The 21,710-nt window shown below is 38.5% G+C and overlaps 1 protein-coding gene across 1 annotated transcript in view; it reads left to right on the top strand.

Moving 5' to 3' along the window:
• STK3 (serine/threonine kinase 3) overlaps positions 1-21,710 on the top strand; it is a 134,319-nt gene that overhangs the window by 43,304 nt on the left and 69,305 nt on the right. The window contains exons 7-8 of the mRNA XM_039548215.1: positions 16,465-16,602; positions 18,528-18,653. Coding sequence (XP_039404149.1) covers positions 16,465-16,602; positions 18,528-18,653 — 264 coding nt within the window. The remainder of the gene's footprint in view (positions 1-16,464; positions 16,603-18,527; positions 18,654-21,710) is intronic.

Raw genomic sequence — 21,710 nt, 5'->3', positions numbered from 1 at the left:
GGAATTAGGCAGAGCATCTGGTAAATCATCCTGTATTTATCTGTACTGCTGGGCAGATTCACATGAAAACTTTTCAATCGTTGACTATTTTTTTAAAATGAAAAATGTAATTACAGGCATAGAATTTTTGAAGGAATTTATCCTGAATTTATCCTATCTAAAACTTTTGCTGCTGTTTTTAAGATCAGCTTCTTAGTTTAATGTGTGCTTGAATTTCAGCTTAAGCAATTGACACTTCTCTTTACATGGTTGTCTTCTAAATCATTGCCTGTGACAGTCTAACATAGGCATTACAGCCCAGCAGTCTGTAACAGGTATGTTCACATTCTATTTTTCTGTGTAAAGGAAACCTGGAACAATCTCACATCTCCCTTTTCTTTTGTATGTCAGCTGATTTAGGATTGACTGTGGAGTTTGCTACTGCTTAAAATAAAGGCTTGTTCAAAATAAGTGAGTAATTTCTTCAAGTGAGTGCTCTATGCTGGTTGGATAGCTTGTTTAATCATCTTTATGCCATTCCTAGTTACGTTTTTATGTTCCCTTTAACTTATGAAGGCTAATTTCCTTCTTCAGTGGGCATATCCATTTATGGACAAAGAAGATAATCCACTAGACATGGGACTTGTTGGTTGTCTTGGTTATGCAGTGCCTGGGGCTCTGCCATGGGAAAGGCCCTTTGGAGTGTGCTATGCTGTTTTTGAGTCATTGTTTCAGAGCATCACCCTACGTCATTCCTTGTAGGTAGCCAAGAGAAACTGCAGAAGGAATGATTAAGATACCACCTTCTGCACTTTCTGGTGTTGCTGTCTGTTCTAGGGAAACCTTTGCTGTATGACTTGGCATTTGCTGCTTTTGGGTTGAGTTCTGTCTCTTCAGGCAGCATGCCCAGCCTTTCTCTGCCTGAAGTTTGTGCCAGTAGTCTTCAGCAGCTTTCTAACTTTTGCTGTCTTCCAAATCAGTTGCTCTCATTTCTGATTTGAAATAGGTTTGGGTGCACTGTGTGGTCTGCTGTTGAGCTAAATGTGTAGGGTTTCAGAGAGAAGACATTAGCTCTAAATACTGTGATAAAGAGTGTTCCAGAAATGCACGGCACTCTTAATGCAAAGTCTTATGGTGGCCCTGCTTTATATTAGTGTGTTGCTTTGGCCTGGATGAGTGAACTGTATGTCTGGAATTTGTATTCACACTGTGCTAGCTCATAGGTGACTTTCAGAATCTGTCTGAGACTCTGGTTGCCTGGTATAGCTTCAGCCTTTGTCCTGTTCTAACACGATGGCAACATCTACCTCCCATCATTCGCATCTGAGACTTTAGACATAAGAGCTCCTCTGTGGCCTGAGGACACTCTATGTACATGTGACCAAGAGGAGTGATATCGTAAGGGGGACTGCTTTTTCCCAGGTGAGGATCAGTCTCCTGAGAAAGCAAGAAGTCAAGCAAAGTTTGAGTCCCTGTGAAGCTCTTTGTTCCTTAAGCTCAGTAATGTAATATTTGTCAGGAACAGTTCTGACACTTTTCAGGAAAACATGGGTCTGGAACAATGCTTCAAAACTTAACCTTTGTGGTAGGGGACTTCCAAAGAAGGTCTTCTTGCCTTGGAAATCCACAGGAAATGATGATTCTTCCTATTTCATGTCAAGACTTTTCTTTAGGATTTTTATCACTTGTGTTACTTCTCAATTTATTGGCTTCCATGAGGAACTTGTAATTCAGTCAGCTGTATTTGAGTGCTAGGAACCCTGTTCAGCTAGGGAGTGTTCTGGAGCATACCTGAGGTATTCAAAAGCTATGTGGACGTAGTCCTGGACATCTACCTCTGAGTGGTCCTGCTTGGTGGGGATGATTGAACAAGGTGGCCTCCAGAGGTCCCTTCCAATATCAAACATTCTGTGACTGGTGTCCCTCAGAAATTCTTGAATCTGTAGTCATTTCCTTCAACCTGCACCTTTTTAATAGTCTTCCTTATTGTTGACCTTGGATCTGTGGAGGAATGGAGGAGTTTGATTAATTTTGTGACTGTGCAGACTTTTATAGGGATTAGGTTATTATTTTCTTATGCTGGGAATCTAACCAGCTGATAACCTTTTTCAAATTGCATACGTCCCTCAGCTAACATAGATGTCGTTCATGTTGTATTTTTCCACTGAGGAATATTTCTTGCCTCTATTGTCTCTGCTCTAAGGGATGATTCTAGATACTCTTATCTCAGGCTGGCTAGAGAAATTTCTGTGAAGCTGCTCGGGTGGAATGAATACATATAATTAGAGCAAGAGAGAGAGAGAGAGATGCAAGTTCTTCACTGTTTTCAAAGTGTACCTTTCTCAGATCTGCAAAGCCTTCATTTGGTAGTTCCATACATGTGCTGTAAAGCATTGTCTTGGGGTGACCTTATGATGTGTATCCCATATCGCTACCTATGCCCAGAAATTAATTATTGGCCTTTCTATGCCTCTGAACTGAGCCTGAGAGGGGGAAGAAAAAACTGAGCAAAACTTTCTCAAAGCAGTTTGAAACTTGTTCAAGGTCACATAAAGATAGCAGGTTTTTTTTCCAGCTGGGGCAGGGGGGGAGCGAGGAAGCACCCAGGCTGGCAGTTTTTTCCAGTCAGCTTTTGGCCAGTTTTTTTCGGCAGTTCCTTGTTCTCTGGAGAGAGGCTGAGAGCTGAACTTTTCCTTCTCTGGAATTTTGGATTTTCTCCCTTTTCTACTGGACTGCCTGATTGCTGTAACATCAGAGCACATCGGGAGGACTTTCCACCGGGCACAGAGGGCCTGGCCCCGGCCCAAGCCCCAGCTCCGAGGAGACCAAAGGGAGGACTCGAACACTTTCCCAGGTTTTTCCTCTACAGCGAAAGATTTTACCATTTAACATTATTTTCCTTTCCCATGTGCTTGTTAAATAAATAGTTTTATCTTCTTCACTTTCCTTCGAGGAAAATTTATTTTTTTTTCCCGAACCTGGTGGGGGGAGGGGTGGTTGTGCCTTCTCTCAGAGTATATATATATTTCTAAATTTGGCCAAACCGGAACAAGCATCTTGTCATTCAAAGGCTGTTCAAGCAAGATGAGTCTTGAAGATGCTTTTTGGGATGCTTTTAATGTGAACTATGCAGTTTATTCAGTAAATAGTTATCATATTGCTAGGGGAGCCAGGAGTATGATTGCAAACGTATCATTTGAGGAGAGAGGAAAGGCCATTTACATGTAACTGTATATGGTTACCATGTCTTGAAGAACCTCTGCATTCAGAAATCCTTTCCCCTGTCTGCCCTGAGGTATTTTTGTATAAAGTGGGGACAAGCTGCTAGGAATTAAGGGTATGATATGGCCCATTTATACGATATCAGCATTTCTAGTCGCTGCTTCAACTATTGCTGTATTGTTTGCATACTTGAGTGATTGCAACAGCCACATTGCTAAACTGTAATTTTTTTCAGTAATATAGGCTATAAATTTTTGTTCCCTGAACTGTTTGTGAAGGAATGTTATTTCTCTGTGTACCTATAGTAACAGGGCTATGCTTTCACTTGTTTTTTTTCTCTGCAGTGTCAGTCTGATACATGCCTTTGAATGGAACAAAATGTAGTAGGTTAAACCAGATGCTAACAAAAATGTAGAAAATATGATTAGTAAGTGTTTGGACAGGGCAGTAAAACACAGACCACAGACCCAACCCCAGCACTTACGAAATTTTGTAAAATATTCCAGGCTAAGTAATGCAAGAGTCTTGATAGATGCTTGCTATTTTTTTCATCTTCTCTCTTCAGGTTTGTTTATAACTTGGTTTAAGCAAAGGAAAATAGATGCAAGGCCAATTCACCGTGTTGCAGATCTTTTCTCTCAGTGTCTGTATTTCTTTCTGGCCTCCAAAATATCTTATTCTATTAATTTTTTTTCTTAATTATGAAGAACTTTTCTCTACTATGTCCTTGATATCTTGTAGAGTGATACCATGGACATACAACTAAGTTTATCTGCATGACTTCCTGTAGGGTGTGCAGTTCCTGTAGGATGTGCAGTATTTTGAAGATGACCAAGTCTAGTGGACATCTAATTAGCATTGGATGCCATTAGCGTAATGCATTTTAATTAATCTGTGTTGGGTTATGCTTCTGTTTCCTCTTTTGGGTGAAATTTATCAAAAGTGTAGCAAATCATATTGTGAGGAGTTAGAGGTGGATACGAAACCTTTAGATGATACAAATAATAACTAACTTGTATAATTCAGTGTGTTACAGAATAAACAACTAGTGAGGCTAATAATATGCATTACATTTTATTTTAGCAGTTGATAATGGTGCTTGAGAGGTGGATAACTTCTGGGGGGAAGGAAAAAAGAGGCCAAGTCCAGACAGACATGATTAGAAAGAATATCACTGACAGATTTGCAGTCAGGAGCACTAGGTCTAAACTGATGTTTTATTTAATAGCATAGCTATTTTATAGCCAGTGTTTTTGTCAAAAGAGAATCAGCCCTTGATCACAACTAAGACATTAAGGAAGGCATATTGTTTATTTCTTTCTTGGGGATAAGCTTGAGGGTTTTCCTTCTCCTCTGGAGCTAGTTTCTCTGCATTATCAGTAAAGGTTATTGTATGGCTAATTACATGGCAGTTCAGGTTGATTTGAGAATACAAATGTTATTGCAGAAATAGAAGAGGCTTATTTTTAGTGCTCACTAAATCTAGGGTGCTATGTTTTTCTTTTTTACTGTGGTTCAAATGAGCAGGCTTGAAAAGGTTAGTTAGCCACTGGGGATATTAAAAATAAAGTGGGAACTAAATTGTTTGTACTACTTAGAGTATTAAAAATGTGTATTTTTAAACTGAGTGGAGAAAGAGGAAACAACAAAAACTTTGGTGAATGTGTTTGTATGTATCACCTCAGGGTGGAAAGAGGTGACTTTTAAATTAGTATATTTCAATATGAGAAATCTAGAAGGCATGCAGGGAAAAAAAAGGTAGTTTTTAGCTTCTCTTCTGTGTTTGATGTTAGTCAAAATGTAATTCAAGCAATTGTGTTCTGTAGCCACTGTATGACCTTCCCAGGGGCAATCAGCCCCCGCCTTTAAAAAAAATAAAAAGCCAGTTGGCCTATGTTTAGCTTACTAAATGTCATCTGGATTCAGTAAAATGCAAGTGACCTGCATTGAATTAGTATAATTGTAATACAAACAGAACATCTCATAGTTTTGGTCTTACACAGGAAAAGAGAAAGTTGAAGAGATTTTTCAGTTTGATAAATAAAACTGAAGATACAGAGTTAACTTTGGCTCACAGTTCATTTTACTTTTTACTGTCTTTTAAAAAAAAATACATGGCATTTGAATTTCGTGTGTACATTTTCTCTTTGGAACATTTTCCATTTTTGGAAGACTCTTCCTTATGATGTATGTCATATCAGTTATTAAATCATAAGTGATCGTTACCAATTCCAGTTTCCTCAGACACAGTGCCATTTCAGAGAGATATTTTTTACTGATTTACCTAGCCTGTCCAGAATTTGGTATATTGCTTTACCTCTGTCATTTGGTAGGATTGCTTTTGAATTCTGTGATGTAGTTCATATTTTTCACTCTCTATTCCCGAGAGCAATGCTTACGCTTACCAAGCTAACACAGTGCCATGAAGAACTGAAGTATCAGTTCAGGCAGTATATTTGAATTTTAACTCTGACCAGTTTTAACTTTGACTCTATGATCTTGTAGTTGTCTTATTCAGTTTGGTTTAAAAGGCATGTTAGTTTTTTAAAATGCAAGATTAGTGTAATTGTGTAAGTAATACTATGCCTTGGTTGCACTTCTCTTTTCATTTGGACATTCAAATGCCCAGATTTTACTTTGTAATGCCTCCCACTGCATCATGGTCTCTGGAGTAGAAAAAATAGTTTTACTGTAGCAACTACATTTCCTTACAGGAAAACATGTGGCTATTACACTAATCTAGCAATGGAATTTAAGGGGCTACAATATAAATGACATTTATTTGAAACCAGTAGGGAGAATACTGGAAACACTAGCAAGGCAAGGACAGTAAGTGTGTTTTTTTGTGTACCTGGTAGCTGGGAAAGCAATACTATTGAGTCTTGTAGTCTCTGAGTACCTTGAGAGTCAGTGGAGCAGAAACAGGAGAAGTTTTCATTCTTCACTTGAAGGTAGACAGTGCTTTAAGATGTAAGAACTCAATTACTCTTTCATAGACTACTTTTATAGACTACAATTAATTACTCTGTAATTAATTGGTTGTTTTCATTATATCAGTGGGATGTTGGCATTTAATATCTGGAAATTTGTAATCTGTCCGTTTAATTTTAGTTCTTAGTTTGAACACTGCAAGTAAATGGGTCGTTTTTCTTTGTGCTGGTGGTTGGGTTTTGCTGTCACCTGTTCATCTGCTGCTACTGTAAAAGGTGAAGTAGGAAGCAGCAAATACTGTTGAAAGGGATTGTTCCTTTGTGTTTCATGTTTCGTGTGTTAAACATGGTCACATGGTCATTCTGTTTCTGTACCAAGGCTGACTGAACATGATAATCCTCTTTTTTGTTTTAAATTAATTTTATATGAGCACAGGGCAAATGGGGAGGTGGTGGTGGTGGTGGAAAAGATCTTCAAAACACATGCCCAAATTTTGATCATGAAATTCTGAAACTGTGTTTGTCTATATGTTTTTTTTTGTAGAATGAAATTACAAGTTCTGGAACTTCTTGGGTAGTTTAGTGGCAACTTTCCTACAATGTAACCTGAATATTCCTTGTTAAAATTTAAACTCATTAGCTCCTCTTCTGTTCTTTATACACTTTCTCTCTTTGAAGTGGCATTTAATATGTTGGAGACTGTTACCATATCTCTCACTACAGTTACCTCTTCTTTAGACTGAGCAATCCTAATTCATTCAATCTTTTCTTGCAGAGTGTGTTTTTAAAATATCTAAGCATTGCAGTTACTCTGTTTTCAAGCCATCTTCAGTTGGTTTACATCTCTGAAATTGTGATGCCTGAAACTGAACACAAAACTGCTGCTGGAGGTCTAACATACCCCAAATAAAGGAGAACTGCCACTTAATTCTTGAATGCCTTCTTTCATTACTACTGTCTGTGGTTGTCAGAGATTTCACATTTAATGTCCAATGAGTTTACTGCAGCTTTTTCTCACAAATATAAGTTACTCCTTGATTCTTCTACAAGTAAATATAATTGCAAATGCAGTTTTTCCACTTCATGTCTCATTAAATGTTAGTATGTTTCTGGATGTAATCATTGCCTCATTTTCTCAGAAACTGCAGTAAATACTGTGGGAAGAACAGAAAATATTCTTTTAGTAAAGTATTGGAGTTTTCTTGGAGGGAAAGTAGGTTTCATATTCTGGGTAAAAACTTGGAACCTTCTAGGCATTGTGCCTATGAATTTTCAAGATAGTACTGAATCAGGAGTAAAACTAACTATAGTGAAAGAAGAGTAGATCAATCACAAGAGTATTCCTTGGATTCTGTCATACAGTGTGCACTTTCTGAACCATTTCCTTGTTCTGTAACTGACAAGAAAGTAGTTCCATACTGAAAAAAGAGAAGGTTATTTGGTTTCAAGTTCATGTTCTTGATCTCATGTATTCTGTGAAGGGAGTGATAGCACAGTGATTATGTCATAGCAGGATGCTTCTGTCTGAGAGGTACCATCATTCACAAAGACATTTTCTCTTTTCATTCCTGGCCACCTGTGTGGGAAATATCCTTTAGGCAATGAGTTGTCTAGCTCTTGATCCAGAATCTGTCATAATGTATAATTTAGTCTGAGAGACTCTTAAGTGTTGAAGTTCTCTGAGGGTTTGAGTAGAATTGGCCAGTGGCCTGAAGTGGCCCCATCTCTCTGTTATGGTGATTTCCTCACAAAGAGGAGGTGTTCATCACTATCAAAAGGAAATTTTCTCCTATACAACAGTGTTTAAAAATACTTATTTTTCCAAATCTGTGTCAAGTAAAAATTCACTTTGAAGTTTAAGCTACTACAACAGATACTTCTTTCAGTCTAAAGATAGTTTAATATCTATTTATTTTTTCCTATCTCAACCCGCTTCCTCTCAAACACTTCCTCCTCTCAAATTAAAAAAACTCTTAAAAAACCCACGTACACATACATGCAGTGCCCCCTTCTTTCTCCTCCTGATTAAATGAATCTTGCTCACTCAGTGCCGAAATAGAGGGTACTTTTCAGAATAAGAATAATGACGTAAATTTCAGCTCATTTAGGTTTTCTTTTGGGTGAATGAAATTATTAGAAACACTGTCCTAGATGTTGTCTGAATGCTGCAGTTCCTTTCAGCTGTTAGAAACTTCCGTATTTTTGTAAGACTTGCTGACTTTCACCGTCTTGTTTTCCAGTAGTGCTTGGATTTTTTTAAGTTGTCGGGATTTAAAATTTTTTTTTATGTCCAAGAACAGTAAGTCTTGTGCAGACTTACAATTTTTGTGGATGTGAACTTTCAGTATAACCTTTCAATAAAATATTAAATACTTACACTTTTTAGTACCTATAAGGGATTATTTGCACATTACGTATTATCCTCTGAAAATTCCTGTATATGTCAATTAAAATTCAGAACTGATAGCTGACTGCGTAGTTTAAGCACAAAATCCTGAGTAGCCTGAAATTATTTTTGTTTTCACTGAATGCCTTTCCTTGAAAAATTTTGCTTATCTAAAACACTGTCCTCCTCACTCCAAAATATCCCCAAGAAAACAAGAAAAAAACCCCAGTGAAGCCAAAGAAGGTTAAAAAACCTTCATGAGATTGCAGATTTTTGCCATGCTTTATTTTTAATTTCTACAGACTTTGAAAAGGCATTTGTTGCCCTCCTTTCAAGGTGTCGTGGTTTGCCAGGCACCCATGGCTCGCTCACCTTCCGCTGCTGCAGCTGAGCAGAGGAGAGAAAAAAAATTAATGAAGGGTTCATGTGTTAAGGACCGGGAGAAAACACTTCAAGGGCGAAACAGGCTTAACTTAAAGTTACAAAGTGAATTTATTACTAACAGAATCAGAGGAGGATAATGAGAAGTAAAACACCGTTTCCCCCCCAGCCCCTCCCTCCTTCCCACCGACAGCGCAGGGCGTGGGGGTTTGGTCGGTTCATCACCGAGATCTCCTTCCGCTGCTCAGGGAGAGGAGTCTTCCCCTGTGAGGCCGGGGGTCCCTCCCACAGGAGACAGTTCTCCCTGAACCTCTCCGGGGTGGGTCCACTCCCACGAGCAGCAGCCACCCCGCCCCTGGTGCAGCGTGAGCCCCTCCCACGGGCACACAGCCCTCCCAGACTGCTGCGCCGTGGGTCTCTCTTTCCACACGGTGCAGTCCTCCAAGGACAGGCTGCTCCCGGCTGGAAGCAGGGCCCTCTCTCTCTGCCGGGTGTTCCACTGGATCACAGCCTCCTCCAGGCATCCATCCGCTCCACCGTGGGCACCTCCCCCACGGGCTGCGGGTGGATCTCTGCATCCCCCGTGGATCCCCATGGGCTGCAGGGGGACAGCTGCTGCACCATGGTCCTCACCACGGCCTGCAGAGGAATCTCGGCTCCGGCACCTGGAGCACCTCCTCCCCCTCCTTCTTCAGTGACCTTGCTGTCTCCATGTTGTTTTCCCTCACATGTTCTCACCTCCTCCTCTTCTCTGACTAGAAAAATAAAACCTGTTTGCACTTTGATTTTCTTCTTAAATATGTCATCACACAGGCGTTACCAACCTCTCTAACTGGCCCAGTTTTGGCTGGCAGCATGTCCATCTTCAGAGCCGTCAGGGACTGGCCCTGCTGGACATGGTGGAAGCTTCCAGCAGCTTCTCACGGGAGCCACCTCTGTGGCTCCCCTGCTACTAAAAACCAGGCCATGCAAAACCAATACACAAGACTTGTGATCTAAGTTGAAGGAGGGAAGAATTTTGAGGAGTGGGTTGCTGACTGTGTCTTCTGTTAAAATGTCACTGACATCAATGACTTGCATCTTGCAGATGAAATGGGAACTTGAAGGTTACATCCCTAATAAAAGGGAATTCAGTTGCATGGCAGAATTCAGGAATATTTTGTGTTGAAGAGCTGGGTTCGGAAAATGAAAATAGCCCTACTGAGTTGGGCAGAGAAACTCAAACTGTTCCATTTTAAAGTAGAAGATGGAAAGTTGGGACAAGATAACAGTAAAAAACTACAGGCAAAAGTAATGAAGAGTTCCCCAAATAAAAGGGAATTTTTAAAATATGTTAGAAGAAAACCTGGAGAAATATTGATAGGTCTGCTGGGCTTGAAGGGAGAAGAAGAAAGAAGCAAACACAAGGAGGTCAGTGCAGATAAACAAAGTTCTTTCTTTGGAGTTGTATAACTCCATGAAATCATTTGTTGAGTAGCTTTCAGATATCTTTGGATTGTACAAGTGATGGGTTATAAGAGTTCAAGAAACATTGAAAAATGAAAAAAAGAAATGGATAAACTCATATTAATTAACTGGCAGTAAGGCAGCATGCTGAGGTGATAGTTCTGTGAAAAGATTGGTGGTAATAAATATTTTTGTTACTCATCTGACAAAATGGTTTGATAATGAACAGGCATATATGCAGAGGACACGATACTTTTAGCTGAGTTAGCAGGGGGAACTTACTCTTTGTCTTGATAAGTGGATAGCAGCTAGTGCAATAAATTCTGTCTTTTAAATATACCAGTGAAGGATATGGTAGAAGTTTAAAGTTAGGAAATGCGATGGGATTTAAAAATCCGTTTTCTAAGTAAGCTTGTTTAAAACCAGTTATGAAAAACCCCAAACTGAATTAACTTTTGGCCTTAGAATGCTAACTTGACCTGTTGTCACATAACAAATAATCTGTAATATTTTTTTTTTTAATTTAAAGCAATTTTTTAGAATCAAAGAATATGTCAATTTGGAAGGGATCCATGACTGGATCATTAGTCCAGTTCCCACCTTAGTACGAAGAGTAAATTCAGAGGTGAATCTCGAGACACCGTTCTGGTGCATGACGGTGCTAACAAGGCAAGGGTTGATTCTTTTCAATAGATTTGCAATTGCACTTACTATTGCAAAATATTTGAGATTGGTATCTTTACATTCTTGACCTGTTGTAATGCTGTCAAAATGTTACGAGCTTACTAGCAATAAAAAATATATAAGTAAATGTAAATGGCTTATCTTTCAATAACCCATCTTTGCTGTTAATCATGTGAATAGTCCTTCCATTATGTATCTTTTCTCTATGTTTATTACTTTATTACTTTACATCTTAAGTGAATCATATTTTGATTTGATCGGTAAAGGTCATTATTCCAGAGGGAGGCTTATGACAGTAAATGGCTGTTAAGCCACTGGTACACGTTGTGGTTTGTTTCATTTAGTTTGGGTTTTTTTCCCTTATGGTGTTTTATTTTATTTTCCAGGTGCTCCTAGTGTTAATACATGTAATTTTATAATAAAGTAATTTAAATGTAATTTTTACCTTATGTAGTATTGTGTAATATGGTTTAATCAGTGGCCATTACAAAAACTATCAAAGTGAGTGCAGTAGAATTGCATGTTAAATGTCACACATATTCCCCCTCATTAGGATTAAAAATTTTATGTCAGTTATTGTTTGTTTGTCCAGAACTTCTCTGAACTAAAGCTTCACTTACCCATTCCTGCATTTAATCCTGTGTTTGTTCATTCTAGTAAGAATCAACTTGGATCAGGTATGTGATAGATGTCTGATGGAACCAGGCCTGTTTGTAGTTCTGCACAAGAGGTGTGAGTACACTAGATGATCTTCATCAACGTCTGTGTTTGCAGATGAGAGGAAGCAGCAGTGATTTTTAGGGTGCTTCTAACAAATACGTCTGTTATTTACTATGACGTAGATTGTGAACCAACTTTCTTGACTTTAAACAGGAGGTGTTTTCCAGTAACTTTATTTTTCACTGTGTTGCAATATCGTAGTTCTGAATTAATAAAAACAAATGAAACAAACCACCCCCCAAAAAGCCACATCAAGAAAAAATGCTCAACAAAGCAAACCCAGTGTAGAACCTGCTAGTATTTCACCCTTCTCCATGCTGATGTTTCATTTTTAGACAGCTGATGAATTGTGTAAATGAATAATTAATGATGTTTTAGTAGTCTTTGAAGGCTATTCAAGAAAGGAGGGAGGTTCTATGTATCACAGAGAGGAGAAAAATGTGTCTTTCAGCTGATTCTTTGTTTCCAAAGTTACTAAAATTTTACCGTACCCAATATTTAACTCCTCCGGCCTCAAATAGGTTTTTGTACCCTGAATGTGTTACTGAGTTTAATGTGTTTTGGTGTTTGTTTCCTACAGTAGATTGCTAAACTAAGTAGTATAATTGTGGTGGCAAAAACTATGAAGTCACAAACTGATGTCATGGATCCTTACCCTGTTTATAAAAAAGTTTTTCTCTATAGATTCTAGCAATGGAGCTTCACAGCATGAAAATTATAAATTCACCACAATATAGAAGTCTCTGTTGTTCTCTTCAGTAGCATTTATGGTACTGGGTAGATTTTCTGCTTTTTATTTGAAGTAACTTATTTCAGCTAAGTAATAGAGATAAGTTACTCAAGGAGCTAAAAGCCAGAAGACACGGTACCTCTACGAAATTGCTGTTGATCACTTAATGTGTTCATGGGCTGTGTGAAATACACATATATTACCCTGACTGACAAGAAGAATGAGCTGCAAGGATTTTCTGATTAGGAATTTCCATGTGTGGTATATGAGCATCTCATTTTTCTTTTGGCGTTTCCTAATTCATCATCATCACCATAATTACATTTTCACGCCAATAAAATTGTCCATAAAAGAACCTTCATGGAAACCCCCCCGCCCTGTTTTCAGCCTGGATTTAATTTAAAATACTAGGCCCTTTAAGAATAATAAAAAGAAAATCCTGGGCTGACTTGTGCAGTTCTGCTCTCATTTAAGACCTGGTTCTCAGTCTGGTATTCACCTTAGCTGTAACTGCTGATGATTGAGCAGAGAAGTGCTACCAGGCAACAGGTATGGTAGAAACTGTGTTGGATTGTCCAGTGTTCAATTCAGAAGTGGCCCCAAAAGCTGCCCTGAATGATTTTATCTTCCCCATATCTTTTGTCATACATAGATTATAATCTGCCTTGAATTCTGGTTTCACTGCAAGGTGAAGGATTTGCCTCAGACCAGTGAGTGAAAGATGATTCAAGGTAGAATTGGGCTCAAGGTGCAGAGGTGGAAGGGCCAGTTCAGGACAAATTTGGAATGAGCTCTATGTTACAGGCAGGTGAAGACAAATGCAGATTAAGCTTAGCCTTCTTGTAGCTTTAGAGATTTCTTTCTCTATTTAGAGATGATTGAATGGTTAAAACTGAAGACTGAGTCATACAATCTAATTCTTTGGTTGTATATTTGATGTGTTACTCTTGTAAGATTTGTCAGTTTGTCTCAGAAATGTAAGGAAATGTGGAAGGTGATATTGAAGGCGGGAGAGAGAAAAGAATTAGCCCCAGCTCTTTTATAAGTCAGAGCCTGCCCCTCTGTTGAACAATTTCCTCCTAACATTTCCTCACTTGGTACTGCCAGTTCAGCCCATGTAATTGGGTGGATAGTAGCTTATATTTGGTGTTTCTTTCAATCAACATTTGCCTAACACTGGCTGTATGAGCACTGTTCTCAGCCCTACTGTGAGAGCTAAACTAAAACCAATAGCTGTGGGAAACTTCTGCGAAAATTACAAGTGGAGTGGAGGAGAAAAAAAAACTTCAAGTAATAGTTTGGGAAAACACAGGGACTGGAGAAATCTAAGGTAAGATGAAAGAAGCATGAAAAAACCCAAGTATTTCCTGCTGCTGTTGGCACCCAGAGTGATTGAAATAGCTTAGTTTTGTTTTAAAATAATATACAGTTATTGTAGGGTAGAAATGACCTTTTTTGACAAGAAGTGGAAGCAAAAATGAGGAGTCAGTTCCTGTCAGATAAGTGTTTTGTTTTATTCCTGAGATTTGGGACTAGCTTTATAATGCTCCAGTGAGTTCTTTGCAAGCCTCTTGGAGGGAAACAGAGTAGTTGAAAGCTAAATCATAGACTGTTTTGAAAGAGGACAGGCGTTTAACTTTCCTGCAGAGAGATAGGCAAGCCAAAATTCTGAGAGAGGCAAGATGGAATTGAAAACCAGAATTTTAGGCTGGTTGATAGAATGGAGTGCCGAGAGATGGAGGGAGAGGTACATGCTAGCAAGTGTGTGGCGTGAGTACCAAGTTGGACTAAACATTTGGAATAAGTAGTTTCTGTATGTTTTCTTGTATTACAAAAATGCATCTAATTCTTCTTTTCAGCTAATAGAGCTCATGTGACATAGGATTTTAAAAAGTCTACAGTTTAAGCATTACATAAATATACATATTTCTGAAGTAGGTATTTTCAATGAAAGTACAAAGCATAAATGTGGATTTAGGACTCTAACACTTGAATATCTCCTTTTGTGGCTTTTGTTGTCTGGCATAAAAGAATGATTCATGAATTTCCTCTTTTTCTCATTGTCCTTTGTGAATGACAAAGAAGTCAATTCTTTGCTGTGGTTCTTAACTGCTGTGTATTTGATGAAAATAGTTGGCCAAGGCAAACATTTTTGCTAGAACTGTGGAGCTGAGTAGGACTCCAGCTTAATCTGTGCTTACCTGTGGGGAGAGAGGTCAATGTTTATGATGAAACCTATTATGATGGTACCTATTTTGACACCACCCAAACAGAAGTTGGTAGACTTCTGTTACAGCTGTGTGTTTTCAATAGCTACTGCAGAGTTAGCTGTTAAGAGTAACTGAAGACAAGATCAAAAGTCATCAGTTCAAAGTTCAGAAAGATCATTAATTTCAAGGACAGAAACAGCTGAATTTGTTAGCCACTGCTTTTCGCCAGAAGCACTTCACTTGTACTGACAATTAATCTTGCCTCACAAGTGAAGTAGATAAGGCCAGTTACTGAGTGCCACGTTTCCTATCTGAGTCCATATACTTGTTTGGCATGGCTGCCCACTGAAAAGATAAAGCTGCTGTTGTAGCATACATTTTTGTTAAACAAAATGGCAAGTTTTGTAAACATGTAAGTATTTGAATTCAAGCAACTATTCAGTACTGAATTAATTTTTCATTAAAATGTTAGTAAACAGTTTTTATGTCATTTTGCATGGTTTCCACTTTCCTTCAGAATATGAGAAAAAATTTTCTGATGAGGGTTTGAATGAGTTCAACCAACTTTCAAGGCCAGTCAGACTTCTTTAGAAGCTACGGATAAAATCTCATTAAGTTCTTTCTGCCTTCTCCCTATGTTTCAGACACAGGCTGAACCTTCTAGTGCTTCTAGTACTTTAAACATTTGCAGAATCAGTTTTTTTCCCTTTTCTGAGTATGTATTTCTGCCTATGCTTTTAGAAAAGCAAATGAAGAACTCTTATTCCCTGTGACTTTGGAAAATGTAGTTGAATTGAACCTGGGTTTAGGAGAAAATAATAGCCTGTTGTTCTTGTCAATAGACCTAGCTCTAGTGTGTTGCTATCATGTGTAAGTCTTAAGCACTGATACTGGATGCATTTATTACATACAGAAGTTCAACATTTTTCATTATTTTGCAATAATCTGTCAGAGTTGTACAGCTTTTTTCCCCCAGCTGCAAGCATGAATTTATAATAATAATTATAAAAACCTAGAAATAATAATATAAAAAATGGCACTATATATATATATAATCTTAAGTAGGACAAACATTTTTTTATATAGCATGAGTATTTTTCCCTGGTTGAAAAATCTGTCTGCATATGGTTCTCAACAGAAGAAATTTCTGTTATGTAGGTAAAGTGGTGCCTTTTCAATTTCATGTAAGTTCTCAATACTGTAAACTAGTTACTTGATCATTTTATTTATGTCATCTTTTAGTGTTACCTTAGGTCTTTTGGCATATGTGTCTAAATCTTACTTGGACAAGCAAGTTTTAAAGCTCCATCTGATGAATTATGAATACAAAAGGAAATAGCAATCCTCCCAAATTTCCTAAGCAATTCTCATATAAAACTAAATACACTTAAGAGAGGAGAAGGTGAGCTTGGCTGTTGTCAGCAACTTTATATGTGTGTATAAACGAGCAGTGCTGTCATTTCTGCTAAGAATTTCTGAAAGAATATAATCATCTCTTCAGATTGATGAACAGCAATCGATGAAATAAAGAGTCTTGTGCTCAATGGGGTACAGTGTAAATAGAGAAAATCTAATGGGAAGTAGCTACATTAGTAGCAGATGGATTTACTTCCTGAATCTTGATCTGAGTAGAAATCCTTGCATACTTAAAATTTGTCTTCCTGATTCTTAGCCTGATAAGAAAGGTGGATAAAGCAATTTCTTTTTTTTAACTTGGCTTCAGCTGCTGTGGTGATGTGTTTTGTTTAGACTTGCTATTGTTTGATTTTTATCTAGGCTATTTTTATGATTCCTACAAATCCCCCTCCAACCTTCCGGAAGCCAGAGCTCTGGTCTGATGAGTTTACAGATTTTGTGAAGAAATGCTTAGTGAAAAATCCTGAACAAAGAGCTACAGCAACCCAGCTGCTACAGGTCAGTATTTAACTTACTGAGGAAAAGCACATTTTTTGTTTGGGTGTTTTTTTTTTTTTCCCCTCAAACCCAAAATATTGTGAAAATTTGTAAGGGAAAATCTTATTTTAACTATTGTTATGCCTTATTTATTTTTCACTTTGTGGTCTTTTCTCTGACAGCCCTTGCATCTCTGCCCCCATTTTATTTTTCTTCTTGCTGCTTCTGAAAATTCATTGCTCTTTAAATAGTTTAAGGCTGGTTCTTGCTATTAAAATTGGATCCTTGCTTTGTGGTTCGAGGCCCTCAATAGATCTCAGGATTTAGACAAGTGTTTAGTAAAAGAATTGAGCCCAGGTTACTCTTCTGTGTGGACCACACATGGAGTATATTCAAAGTCTTTCCTTCTGGTCATGTCAGGTTAAACAGGCAGGTGGCTGGCTGTCCTAGAAAGGTGTGATGCAGATGGACAAATGAGTTTTCTCTTGGGCTGAGTTAAACTAAGTGGGCACTTTTATATGGGAGCCACAGTTGTCAGTGTGGACTTTTGGAGTTAGGCAGGGTATGCCAGGCTCTTACTGCCTGTACGACTCTCCTACTAGATTTATTCTGTGTTGAGCTAGCAATATCAGCTGTTAAAATTTAAATTCCAGTGAACTCCACTACAAGGAAAACAAAAATTTTGCAAAGTAGTTTTTGGTAATAGATCTGTCAAATTCGTAGATCATGTTATGAATATTTAATTTTATAAATTTCAAAACACCAAAATGTAGACCCCAAGTTAAGTAAAAATTAAAAGTTATGTGTGTCTGTGTGATGTATGAATCAGTACTTGAGACCTTCAAGATTTGAAGTTTGTATGGTTAGCTGAATACCAGCAGCTGGATAGAAGAGACTTGCATTAATGTGAGCAAGTAAGGAGAAACAAACAAGAAAAAGCTTCAGCGTGCAGTTTCTTTCCACATGCTTACTGACCAGAAAACCAAATATTGTGTTCTTCAGGAGTCTGTGTTGTCTTTTTCCCCAGCTGGAATTTGGAGCATATGTGATGGAGCTGGAGGTGCTGTGAATGTGTTTGAGTGGGAATGAAAGTATTGCTTGTGAGGAGAGATCATGGAATGAAAAAGAGAGTAATTGAATTAATATATCAAGGGAAAAGATAGATAATAGGTGTAGGACACGAGGCTTCAATTGAAAACATCGATTCTGTTCTTCGTGGAACAATTTTTAAATATTTAATGATATATTTCTGAGGTGCTTAGTTACGTTTTGCCTAAATTAATATAATAATGCAAATATAATATAATAATTATTAATAATTAATATAATAATGCAAAATTCATATTTTTTCTAACAGCAGGTGTTTATTAGGCAGCAAAATGTGCAAATGGTATCATGCCCATTGTCTTAAATGAGAAAGTGATTATTTAAACGACCTTGAATTAAACTTCCTGCTAAAAGTGAAGTATTTTTTTACTGGTTCCACATTTCAGCATAATAGATCAAGAAATATTTTATGACATTTAAAGCATAGCTTTGTTGAAGTAAGCAGCCATAGTTGCTCTGGTTAGAGCCACTAATTTATGCTCTCAATTTGGTAAGATTAATTAACTTTTGAAACTGAATATCTGAAAAATTTTGGTTTTCTGTGTCAGATCATCACTACTCTATTTACTACTTACTGCATGTTTTCTTTGGAAAATTCTCTCCTCAACTCTAAAACAGTTGTTAAGTGATTACATTTCCCAAGGTTTGCAGTTACTAAAAATAGTTAAAGTAAATTTTATTTAATGAAGCAGCTGAAGGATACTGTATGTTGTGTTGGTATAGATTTTGATTATTGCGTAATGTACTGGAATCTGTGGTGTTGAATAGGATTTGTAATTAAATCTGAAGCACAACTGCTGTAATGATACTACATATTTTAATGATTTTTTTTCCCCTAGCATACATTTATTAAGAATGCTAAGCCAGTTTCAATTTTAAGGGACCTGATCACTGAAGCTATGGAGATAAAGGCAAAGCGACATGAGGAACAGCAGAGAGAACTAGAAGAGGAGGAAGAAAATTCGGTGTGTACCCATTTTTCCTATAACCATCTATACTTTACAGATAAGTTGCTGGTTTTCCCCTCCTTCCTGTAGTTGTGTTCAAATACTTTTTTGTACCAGTTTTCTGTGTGGTTTTAATGCTATGAATTCTGAGTATTCTACTCTTAATTATGAGTAATGCTGTAAAAGCCAGCTTTCAGCACTATTCATGAGATGTCCTAGTAAAAAGCTTTTCTAGAAAGTGGGAAAAGAAACCATAGCTGAATAGTCAGCTATTGAGACTAACATTAAAAACCCCCAAATTCTTTAAGGTTCTACTTTCACAGGTGGACTTCTATACAAGTGGTTTAGTTTTTAGTTCAGGGCACTTTGCTTGGTGTTTTTTTGGGTTGTTTTGGTTAAGTCTAATACACAGAATAGTCACAACACTTAGTAAGTAGTGATTGCAGTGTGGTTTGAACCAAGTAACATGAAAATGGTGATGGCACTTCATTCTTCAGATGACATTGTGAGCAAATGTTTGAGGAGAGAGCAGGTTGTGTGATAAGTAGGTTGCATTTAGAATTGTTTGGCAGTGTTAAGTCTGTGTTCCTGGCATTATTACTCTTCCCAACATAATTTATTTCATGTTAGTCTTGTGCAATGCAGCAGAATGTGCTTCAAAGAAGTGTATTGCCACACATACAGTGTGTACCAGGGTAATTCAGGAAGAGCACAAAGAGAAGATGGAGACTGGAATGTAACAGCTTTGAGCAAACAGAAAAGAGCAGTGCAGTAAATGCAGTTTGTCCTATAGCAAATTGTAGAATCCTTGTTACAGAGTGTTATGTGATGATCTATATATAGGAATACTTTTCAAGCAGATTCTGTGCAATCTTTTTGATCTCCAGCAATCTGTGGTTTGCTGCATTTTTTTCTGTTCTAAGAGTGTGTGTTCTAAGAATATTGATCGCGTCTTTTTATAAAGGTGGTTTACTCTGAATTGTACTTGCTTAGTCAGTAATAAACTGGCAGGGAAGGCTGTGATTGCTTTTTTTATGTTAGGAAATTTTCCTGTGTGTGACTTGACACGCGGAGTTGATGTTTGTGAATTGACTTATTGAATAGTTGATTTCTGAGGAGACTGATTTACTACTGACATAAAAACCTAATGTCTTTACTAGTATGCTTTCATCTATAGTATTGCCTTCTGAACTAGAGATGTTAAATGCTTGGGCATTGTTGATGTCTTTTGCATTAACCCAAAATTAGGCATGACATCTAATTACTTAGGCTGAGGTTCAGATCACATTGCCAGGCACAGTCTGTGCCAGCTGAGGATGTGGTGTACACCTCCCTCTCCCACTACTGCGTGGAAGGGTGTAAGACAAGTTTGGTTCACCTCAGCTGAAGAAGCATTTAGCAACTCCTCATGGCTCTTGCATGGGTGCAGAAGTCAGAACGTAACACTGCACTCCCCACTCTGCCGCCCCCCACACTCCTTCCCTCCACACTTTCCCCCATTTAGCATTTAGTATAAGAGAACCTCAAATCCAGGATTGAGGCAGCAATCTGTTTCTTGTGTTACCGTTGTAGTAGTTGGGAATTCTGCCATGTACTCTTGTGGTGCAGTAAAGGAATAGGTTATGAGTAAGACAGCAAGACTCTGCTTGTCACTAAGTATAGAAGATAAGTGCCTCAAATCTGAAAGTAACAGGAATATATTTGATTAGCAGGGCTGAGAAAACAGAATCACAGAGTGGTTGAGGTTGGCAGGTACCTGTGGAGGTCATCTTGTCCAACCCCTCTACTTAAGCAGGGCCACTGAGGTTTGACTGCCCAGGACCATGTCCAGACAGCTTTTGAATATCTCCAAGGAAGGAAACTCCATGACTGTTGGGGTCCCTCCCCCTGCCATGGAGCCCTGGGAGAGGGGCCCTGGGGGGGAGACACGGGGTTTCCCTGCCCCTGCTCAGCTTCATTCCCCATTGGTTGGTTTGGGTTCCCTGATAATGCCAAGGACCCTCGGGTCCCGTGACTGCGGAGTTCCTGAGCTCAGCCCCGGCCATGCGGCTGGAGAAATAAACACCTCTGAAACATCTACCACGAATCTGTCCATACATACTTCCTTTCCACGGGACTCCTGGTTTGAAATATGCTTGTTGCAGTAATCCCCGCTGCGACACATGACCTCCCTGTGTAGCTCGTGCTAATGCTTGGTCACCTTCATGGAACAAAAAGTGTTTCCTGATGTGTGCAGGAAACCTCCTTAGTTTTTTATATGCCCATTGCCTCTGCTCCTGTCAGTGGGCACCACTGAAAAGAGCCTGACTTCATCCTCTTTGCATCTTCCTTTCAGATATTTGCACATACTAATGATGGCCTCAATGAGCTTTGTCTTATTGAAGCTGAGCGGTCCCAGTTCTCTCAGCCTTTCCTCATGGGAGAGATGTTCCAGTCCCTTAATCATCTTTGTGGCCCTGTGTTAACTCTCTCTGGTGTGTCCCTCTCTCTCATACTGAGGAGCCCAGAAGTGGACCCAGCACTCCAGGTGCAGCCTCTGCAGTGTGGAGCAGAGGGGAAGGATCACTCACCTCCCTGCACCTCCTGGCAACTTTGTCTAATGCAGTCCCTAACTTGTCTAATTAGCACTTTGGCTAAAAGGTTGGTTTGCTCTTAAAATTGAGTGCAGTTGTAGTATATGGAAACGCTAAGTCTGTAATTTTTTACTTACAGTAATAGACTTTTAGGGGCTGTAATCATATACCAATGTATAAGCATCAACAAACCCAGAAACAGAAGTCAACCTCTGCTTGAAGAAATTGGTCTTTGATATAAGGCAGGAAGTAAGAGCAGTGGACAGCTCAGTATTTGCATACCTTGCTCATTTCTTTTTGTATATTATGATGTAGAGGAGTTTTAAAGGCCAGCCTTGCAGAGGGCTAGAGACAGCCCTGCCTGTAGTAGCACAGGATGTGAGAAAAGAGTAGAAGTTTGAAAACCTAACAGGTGAGTAATGGAAGAGGCAAACTTGAGGCAGAGCTGACTTCTCGGTACTGAACAGAGTGACAGAATAGGGGAAAGCCATGAAAGTGGGCT

This window comes from Corvus cornix, chromosome 2 (genome assembly GCF_000738735.6).
Source record: "Corvus cornix cornix isolate S_Up_H32 chromosome 2, ASM73873v5, whole genome shotgun sequence".
NCBI lineage: Eukaryota > Metazoa > Chordata > Aves > Passeriformes > Corvidae > Corvus > Corvus cornix.
The sequence above is the reverse complement of the archived record's forward strand: the minus strand, read 5'-3'. Positions and strand labels throughout refer to the sequence as shown.